At 56.2% G+C, this 9109-nt stretch overlaps 2 protein-coding genes across 2 annotated transcripts; both read right to left on the reverse strand.

The window, feature by feature from the left end:
* Nucleotides 1–669: 669 nt before the first annotated feature.
* On the reverse strand, nt 670–3906 carry XKR8 (XK related 8). The gene is made up of 3 exons (XM_054648272.2): nt 3534–3906; nt 2806–3002; nt 670–1718 (listed from the first exon to the last, which is right to left on the reverse strand). Exons 1-3 carry the CDS (start codon nt 3827–3829, stop codon nt 976–978), a joined length of 1236 nt encoding a protein of 411 aa, XP_054504247.2. The 5' UTR covers nt 3830–3906; the 3' UTR covers nt 670–975.
* A 1026-nt stretch (nt 3907–4932) lies between these two features.
* Nucleotides 4933–9072, reverse strand: RPA2 (replication protein A2). The gene is made up of 9 exons (XM_054648327.2): nt 8864–9072; nt 8632–8744; nt 8452–8553; nt 8266–8379; nt 7693–7767; nt 6824–6937; nt 6428–6538; nt 6245–6339; nt 4933–5544 (listed from the first exon to the last, which is right to left on the reverse strand). The coding sequence occupies exons 1-9, from the start codon at nt 9063–9065 to the stop codon at nt 5460–5462; spliced, it is 1011 nt and encodes a 336-aa protein (XP_054504302.2). The 5' UTR covers nt 9066–9072; the 3' UTR covers nt 4933–5459.
* Nucleotides 9073–9109: the final 37 nt, after the last annotated feature.

A 9109-nucleotide genomic window follows, 5' to 3' on the forward strand; every position in this document is an offset into this window, starting at 1 on the left:
CCTGCACAAAACACTCCCTTCCCATTTTCTTTTGCACAAGGCAACACCCCTCTCCTACCCTGTGCTGCTGGCCTTGGGCAGGCTGAGCTGCTCACAGGAGCAGCTGTGAAACAGCAATTCAGCTGCTCCTCCAGCTGCATCCAGATGCCTTCCCTGGTATGGAATTGCCTCCTGGGATGGGCTGCTGGGAGGGATGAGATGGAGGTGAGGGGAAGGAGCCAAAGGTCAGCGCTGTGAGCAGCCAGGATGTGCCACAGCTGCCAGCTGGGCAACAGCAAAGGGCAGGGGCTGGGTGGAGGCAGCCCCACCTGGGGAGTGCTGGGTGTCTGTGCCCAGGAGCTGGCACACACTGACCACACCAACAGCCACCAATGGCTGAGCAATGCTGTGGCCTTGGGAGCCCTGCCCAGGCTGTGGTGGTGGGAATGGAATGAGGTGTCCAAGCCCTGCGCCACCCTGCAGCCACTCCTCCCAGCACAGGCCTCCCTCCCCATCCCTCCCTGAACACACTGATAACAGGTGAGCTTTGACCTTAACACCTAAACTAATGCAAGGAGGAAAAACCTGACTGGAAACAGAAAGGTCAGATAGCCACAACCATGGAGGAAACAGATCCTCCCTGCCCCACCACCCATATCCTAGCAGAGCAGTGGCAGCAGCAGGCACAGAGAAAATAAACCAGTGCTCTTGTTTTCATTTTTCTTTTTTGAAAAAGCTACAAATAAATAACAAGAAAAGTTGACAGAGCAGTGCAGCCATATGCTGCAATGTGCTGGACTCCCCACACTGTGGCTTTCCCTGAGGGTACAGCCATGGGAGCCATGCTGAGTGCCATGGGACTCACTGGGTGTTTGCACAGCACCCCTGGTTTCTGCCAGCTCCCTCCAGCTGTCCAAAACAACAGCCTGGGGGGCACAACCAGGGGCACACCAAGAAGTCTACCTCTCCCCTCATGTCCCTTTAGAGGAGCTGCCCTCAGACAGCAGACTCCACAGCAGCAGCCCCATTCTGGAAATGCTCCTGTGCTGGCTGGGACAAGGAGAAGTGGGTCTGGGCCAGCCACTGCATCCGCCTGTTCACCAGGTCCGGCTCCAAAAACGAGCGAAACTCCACCCCATCACCGCCTCCAGTGGCATCCACCTCGTCGTATCTGCCTTCCTGCTGCACCAGCACGTTGGGGTGCAGCCACTTGTAGTAGGTGACCCTCAGCCCCAGCCCCAGCAGGTAGCAGGGCAGGGCTGCAGAGAGCACGGGGATGAGGTATGAGTGCTCCTCCTCCCCGGGAGCCCGGCCCCAGAGCCAGGCCAGGCCCAGCAGGGTGCTGTCCACCAGCATGAAGCCGTGGTAGATGATGCTGCGGTGCAGCGTCCTCCCCCGCGCCACATTGAACCAGCTGAAGTACAGGATCACGGCCACCATGGCCCGGTAAAGCTGCTCGGGGCCGGGTGACTCCATGAAGTCTGTGCCCTGCAGGCTGACCCAGAGGAACAGGGCCAGCCACACCAGGGAGAAGTGGACAGCCACGCCGTAGGGCCAGAGCAGCGCGAAGAGCGCCAGCGCCAGGATGCGGGGGCAGATGAGGAAGAGGTTCCAGAGGAAGTAAATGATGGAGGAGCCCAGGCTCAGCTCGTACTTGTCCTGCAGGAAGGAGCGCAGGGACTGGTGGTAATCCAGCAGAGACCAGGACACACACAGGAACGCCGTGCCCATGCCCAGGCCTGCAAACACACAGGTGAAAATGTCACAGGCATATTTTCTGAAAAATCCTTTGCTCGGATCTTCTCTCCTAAGAAGCTGAGAGGCCTCAGAAAAATGTAAACAACAATTATCCACTGCTGTGGAATGCAACAGCTGCATCTTTGATTGGTCTCATGTGGTTGTTTTTAATTAATGACCAATCAAAATCCAGCTGTCTGGACTCTCTGGTCAGTCACAAGATTTTATTATCGTTCCATTCCTTTCTATTCCTTGCTAGCCTTCTGATGAAATCCTTTCTTCTATTCTCTTAGTATAGTTTTAGTATATAATTTTCTTTTAATATAATATATATCATAAAATAATAAATCAGCCTTCTGAAACATGGATTCAAGGGTCTCAGCTCTTCCCAGGACCCCTGTGAACACCACCACAGTGAAAATGCTGAGGGGGGACCAAGGGGTGGCCCAGCCTGGCTCAAACCTCTCCCTGCCCACCACTGCTAAAATGAGTTTTCCCCCAGCCCACAAAGCAGCTGCTGTCAGGGTCAGAGCATCAGCACCTGCATCTCTCCCCTGGCATTCTGCCCTCCCTGAGGACAAGGAGGCTGGTGCCTGGCCTTGCTCAGAAGATGAGGAAGAAGTGCTGGGATTGAACAGCACTGCAGAACCCATCTCCCAGGCATGGAAGCCCTCAGCCCACACAGGCAGCTGAGTGCTGGCTCCCACGTTGCTGGGCTCCCCATTTCCCTGCAGTGATACCTGCTCCCCACCCTGGGAAGGGCACCACAGCCCCTGCGCAGTGAGTGCTTCACCCATACCAACATCAGCACCTCCCTACTCCCCAGAAGGTGCCTGATTCCTTACCTCACCCTCAGCCTCTCCCGGGGCACATAAGAGAATGACCACAGCGGTCCCACAGCTTCAACCCCCACCCCAAGCCCAGCATGGTCCATTGGGGCATGTGAGTGCAGGACAGGGGTCCACCCTATAGCGTGACATGTCAAAGGAGGGAGTGACACGGGAGCAGAATGACACAAGGGGCTTGCTGGGTCCTTCAGCCCCTGGACAGCCTCTCTGATATCTCCCTCCCTTGGCCCCAGCCGCTCACCCTGGGAGAGCTCAGCCTTGTTTGTCCGCAGGATAATGTAGAGGAGCAGGGTGAGCTGCGGGGTGTTCTCCAGGAAGGTCTCGAAGAGACGCAGCATGCTGATGTCGTGGGAGATGAAGGCCATGTGTCTCCGCTCATCCTCCTCCTCTGCCTTGGCCCAGCACATCCTCCAGCCCACCTTCAGAGCATAGAGACACCTGTGTGGGACCAGCTGGTGATGAGGGGCCACGCAAGGCACACCTTGGTCCCCACGCTGCCCTGACAGCTCAGCAAACTCCTGACAGGACATCAAACCCCACTGAATTGTGTCCAAACCTTTCCTTCCCCCTGCCCAAACCACACACCACAGCAGCCACACGATGCAAGTATAAAAAACTGAGCATCGATCTCCCTGGATTATTCCCTTCTCCCGGCTCGGCCTCGCTGCTCCCCTCAAGTGCCGGGGGAGCCCCGAGGCCATGAGGAGGTTTCGGGGCGCTGCTCCGTTTGTCCGGAGGGCAGCGGCAGCAGCCCCGGGACACAGAGCAGAGCCCGAGGGAAACTTCCCTCGCTCCCACCACTCTCTTCATCCGGCTCCGGCCCGGGCTGGGCCGAACCGCTCTGTGCTGGAGCCTCCTGGCCCTGCCGACAGCCGAGGCACCGCTCGCCCCCATCCCGGGAAGGGCCGGGGCGGAGCGCGGACCGCGGCGGGCGGGAAACTCGGTGAACTCGGTGCGGGGCTGCCGTACCTAAAGAAGAAGCCGAGCTGTAGGAGGTGCAGGGCGGCGAGCAGCAGCACGGGCACGGCGGGGCGCAGGGCGGGCGGGTCGGAGCGCAGCCAGAGCCAGCTGCAGGCCTGGGCGGCGGCTGAGGCGGCGGCGAGCACCGCCAGCGACAGCGCGGCCCAGCCGGGGTGGCCGCGCCGCGCGTACTGCGCCGCCACCCAGCCGTCCATGAACAGGTCCAGGGTGGCCGCCGCCGTTCCCGCCGCCGCCAGCGCCAACTGCAGCGGCCCGAAGCGCGGCGGGGCTGTTCGCGGAGACATCGGGGCCCCGCGGCCCGGCCCGAAACCGGCGGTGGCGGCGCCGGCACGGGCCGGACCCACCTCCGACAGGGCCCGCCCCGGGCTCTGGGACCGCCCCATTTCGGCAGCTCTGCCCCGGGCTGTGGGAACGCCCCGGGCAGCGGGACCGACAGCCCCACCCCAGACTGTGGGACCGCCCTGGACCGGCAGCCCCGGGCCGTGTGTCCCCCCCCGGCCAGCTCCACCCGGACCGGCAGCCCCGGCCCGTGTGTCCCGCCCGGGCCGTGTGTCCCCCCCCGGGTTGTGTGACCACTCCGGGCCGGCAGCCCCGGCTCCGCTCCCGCTGCCGTCGCAGTCCTGTCCCCAGCCATTTATCCAATTGCACAATCGCTCTCCTGACTGCAAGCAATTCCACTCATCTTCACTTCCAAAAACCCTCAGGGATTTTCTTCCTAACCGGCACACCTCCTACGAAAAGGAAATTACAGTACTTTTGGCTTCTGGGTATGCTGAACGCTGTAGCCAAGCGCTCACCTGTTACACACCTGCTGCATGATTCAGCCACAGAGCTGCACCAGGGGCTGCAGAGGCACCACTGAACCCAAGCAGGACACTGGGATGGGCCCCAGCAGCAACTCCTGGCAGAGCAGAGCAGAGGCCCTGGGTGTCCCTGCCAGCCCCATGGATGAGCCCACAAGGAACCACCTTTGCAAAGCCAGGTGCCTTTATGAGACCTCGGCAACAGAAACTCTATCGTACCCTTGGAGCTTCTGAACACCCAGAGCTCACCGAACTGTGCCCTATGTGCACACACTGCTCTTCCAGCAGGCTCCGTGGCCCTGGGCATTTAGCAACTGCACAGCAGAGCAGCTGTTCTGGTGGCAGAATTGGTTCTGGCCCTATTTGGAACACTGATACATGTTGTTTTCTTCAGTAGTACAATTATTTAATTTCTTACTGGCCAGATATTCACTTCAGTTTGCGCCTTCAAAAGTAAAAAGCTAAGGAAAAAATAACAATAGTTAAACTGAAAGTATGAGCTGTGCTTTTAGCCCCAGGTTTTGTCAAGCAGTTTTCTTCTTCCAGGCAGAGAAGCCTCTAGAGTCATACACGGTGCAAGGTGCCCCAAGTTAACATTTTATTGGAAAAGTTCAAAAGCTCTAGTTAACAAGATCAGCTCTAGTACAAATATAGATTTAAATGCACAAACGAAAAACTAAAAACATCTTCTCATGATTGCTGTACATCAGTGGAAGATTACTCTTGGCTACCCACTTTATGAAGAAAATGGAATGGAAGCTGAGTTAGGAGAAACAGCTCTAGAAATAAAGGACAAATCATAAAGAGGCTCTTCTTTCTAACAGGGACTCTCTAGGGAGCAAAAACAAAGTGAAAGCTCTGAAGCTTTGAGGAGTTCAGTTTTCCCATGCCTGTTTATGCTTTCAGTCACATGGTCACAGCATAGAATCAGGTCCAATTACCACAATCACACATGTCCTGCTCATCCTTGAATTCCAAGGAGTTGGCATTCACCCAGTAACCAGGACTTCCCACAAAGAGCAAAGGTCACCTTCCATGTAACAGAGCTCAGCAAGGTATCTTGAAATATGGACAAATATTTGCTTGGAACTAAAATCAGATGGAAGGAACTTTACTCAGCATCTGTTGACTTGTAGTGATCATCATCCACCGTGGAGTAGATGTGTCCCTCGCTGCTGAGGAACTCCACAGCTTGCCTTGAAGAAAAACCCCATAGCTGGTAACTAATTAGCAATTAGTTAGCAAAGGGAGGTAAGTGATCACCTTTGTGCCAGGTGATTCTCATTTACAGACCCCATCCCCACAGTTCCCTCCTGGCAGCTGCCCAGGGAAGCTCTTGGTGTCTCTGTCCCATGGGCAGTGTAAGTGACAGGAGTTTCTCCAAAGCTCTGGCAATGTGCTCCCCCTGAAGCTCAGACTCTGCCTGAGTCACCACTCTGCACTTCCTAGGGAGTACCTACCAGAGGGCAGGTACTGAACAGGGGAACTGTTCTGTCCCCTGCTCCAGAGGGGACAGAACATAAAAAGGTCATGGAAGGTAATGACAACTTTGGTACACCTCAAGAAGATGTTGTAAGAGACAGTGGAGTAGAAGTGAAGAGACTATTCCTAGATTTTTATCAGTGTGCAGAGAGCAAGGTACTCTTTGAGCAGGAGAAATGCTACTGAGGGACTGCAGTACACAAACAGCTTGTTTTGAAAACAAGGAGCAAAGCAACTGGCAACAGCTCACTCAGGGCAGTGAATCTTCAAAAGCTCTGGCTCTTGCACTGCTGGGACCACCTGAATCGCCCACCCTGATTCACAGGTGAGTGTCAGGGCTTGTCCACTGTCCTGTCTGCCTCTGGAAGGACTGCCTGGATTCCCATAGCATCCTTCATTTCTACACACACTTACTTGATCGTTGACATACTCAGACCGTGGAGCTGGAGCTTCAAGTCTTGTAGACTCATCCCCTCTGGGACGTGGCAGCTTTTGATCAAGTTCAGCACCTGGATGAGCAAGAACCCCAGACAGCAGATGACATCAGAGGAGCTCTGGTGCCTCTGCTGTGCTCCCAGAAGAGCTGCTGGCACCCACCTGGCTCTGGTACGCCGTGAGCCCGTTCACTGGCAGGCTGCCACCTCCTCCATAGCCCCCCATGTCACTGATCCCAGTGGAGGGAAATGACTGTGGCGCTCTTGATGCTGACTGGAATTAGGAGAATAGAAATGCTGTGGTTAGCCAGGCTGCCCAAGCCTGCAGAGTTAAAGACTCACTGTTATTTCTAAGCCAGTGTATAAAAATAGCTTCTCATGGAAGTGGATTGCAATTCAATCTCTCTCCAAGGAAGCCAGGACTCCTGTTACACCTTCAGTGTTGCCCAGCTTTAAACTCTCCAGCCCCACAATGAGGGAATTTTCCCAGTGAGAGGTGCCTCTTTGGGAGATCACCAGTCACCAAAGGCCACGATGGAATCAGGGTCTTTGTACATACCATGAGATTTTTTCTGAGGATCATGTGTGCATTGACAATTTCCAGTATGTGTGTGGTGAACTCATTCATATTTTCCAGAGGCATGATCTTAAATGCTACCAAGCTCTTCTTATTCTTTCAGAGGGAAAAAAAAAGCCAAACACAAAACAAAGAAAACAATTTACAGCACAGGAACATGAAGATGCCTAAAAGCCAACCCAGCCATCTCCTCCAGGAGTGTGGGACAGCAGTGGGGAGAGAACTTCTCTGCATGCAGCTCATCCAAAACCTTCTGACCTACATCTTGTGCTGCTTTTGGCTGGGGTACAGTAGCATGGGCTGGTTTTGGACTTGTGCTGGAAACAGTGTTGGTAACACAGGGATGTTTTAGTCATTGCTTACCAACCCTTGCACAGAGCCAAGGGCTTTCCTCCTTTCTCACACAGCTCCACCAGTATTAAACTGGGAGGGGACAAGGAGCTGTGAGGGGAAACAGCTGGGACCCCCATGCCCCACAGGAGAACCCAGACCAGCCAGTGTAATGCTCAGTTATAAAACTGGTGAGAGAAGGAGGAAGAGGCACACCTTCCTGTCCATGGGAAGTGTGGAATGAATTCCTTGTTTTGCTTTACTTATTAAACTGCTTTTATCTGAACTCATGGGGTTTTTTTGCTTCGACCCTTCTGATTCCCCCATCCCACTGGGAGCAAGCAAGCAGTGAGGGAGGGATGTGATTTTGAAAGACAACAAAGTCACTCCTCTAACCAGCTGGGGATTAACTGTACCTTGCCTTCATGCACAGACAACCATTATTTGAGTATTTACACCACACCTGCTACGTGAAGTGCTGCAAGTCCTACAAGACTCACACCCAGGTACCCTTACCTTACCTGGAAGGACCGAAGGTGACCAGCTACTTTAACATAAGTTCCTGGAGGTACCACAACATTCTCACCTCCTGCCTCCTAACAGAGAGGGAAAAACAAGTTTGCTGTTTCCTGTTTCCATTTCTCAATTGTGACAATAAGGAAGTTAGCACAGCAGGCTCATCTCCAGCAAGCACAAACAATGTGCATTCCTACATCACGCTAAACTTGCAGTAAGGCAGCTGAACTTCCTGCCTGATTACCCTCCCTGTTCAGGTGAACTCAGCTATACTAAACAGGCAGACAGTCATATACACCACCAGTGACCTCTGCTACAGCAGCATCTCCTTTGGATTTCAGGGACATGCTATCCCTAAAATACTTTCCAGAAAAGCAACACGTTCTGGATTCAAAAAGCTCTGTGGGAAGTAGGGAGTTGGTGTTCATCAGCGATCCTTACAGGTTCCTTCCAGTCGAAACACTGTATAATTCTCCACTAACTTTCCCCAAAGTGAGGAGAAAAAGAAAAAGCTTTTCTCCACCCGCTGCTCCCCAAAGCCGCTAAAGAAGCCTGCTGATAGCAAATCCAGTGCTTACATCAGTATCAACCCACTGCCTGACGTCCATGGGGGCTGCTGTCATGTCGTCCACCTTGTAGAGGATGTTGGTGGGCGCCTTCTCGGCGTGCCGCACGATGCCCACCAGGGTGACCTGCAGCGGAGGAGGAAGGGTCACACTCGGGCCGGCCCCGGGTATGCCCCAAGGGGCCGTCCCGGTGCTCACCTGCGAGATCTCCACGTCGCAGATGCGGAAGGTCTCGTCGACCTGCTCGGCCGCCAGCAGCTGCGACACGGTGCAGGGCACGATGTTCTGCGAGCGGCTCCGCTGCGAGGGCCGGAGGGGCCGTCAGAGCCGGACCCAGGCCCGGCCCCGGGCCCGTCCCGCGGCCCCCGCCCGGCCTACCTGCTTCTTCTCCGCCTGGCCGCCGGCGGGCGACCCGAACCCGCCCGGGGACTGCGTGTAGCCGCCCGGGAGCCCCGCGCCGCCCATGCTGCCGTACCCGCCATCGAAGTTCCCTAAGGGGGGAGAGAGAGGGACCGTGACGCGGTGGCAGGGACACAGCCCCCTTCCCCAGCGCTGCCGCCATCCCGGGTGAGCGGCCCCCCCGGGCCCCGCGGCCCCCGGCCCCGCGCACCGTGCCCGCTCCACATGGCGCCGCTCCGGGACTGCCGCCGCCCGCCGGCCCGCGCGCCGCCGCCTGCCGCCCAATCCGGGAGCGCCGCTCTGCCGGCCCGCAGCCAATCGCGTCCCTCCGCCTTCCGGCTCCGTCCAATAGGAGGAGGCTGAGGGGAAGCTGCCACCGCCATTTTGAGAGCGGGCACTGCCCGGCCTGGCATAGATGAAGGGGCGGGGCCCAGGGGCGGGGCCGAGCACAGGTGAG

Source organism: Agelaius phoeniceus, chromosome 22, assembly GCF_051311805.1.
Source record: "Agelaius phoeniceus isolate bAgePho1 chromosome 22, bAgePho1.hap1, whole genome shotgun sequence".
NCBI classification, from domain to species: domain Eukaryota; kingdom Metazoa; phylum Chordata; class Aves; order Passeriformes; family Icteridae; genus Agelaius; species Agelaius phoeniceus.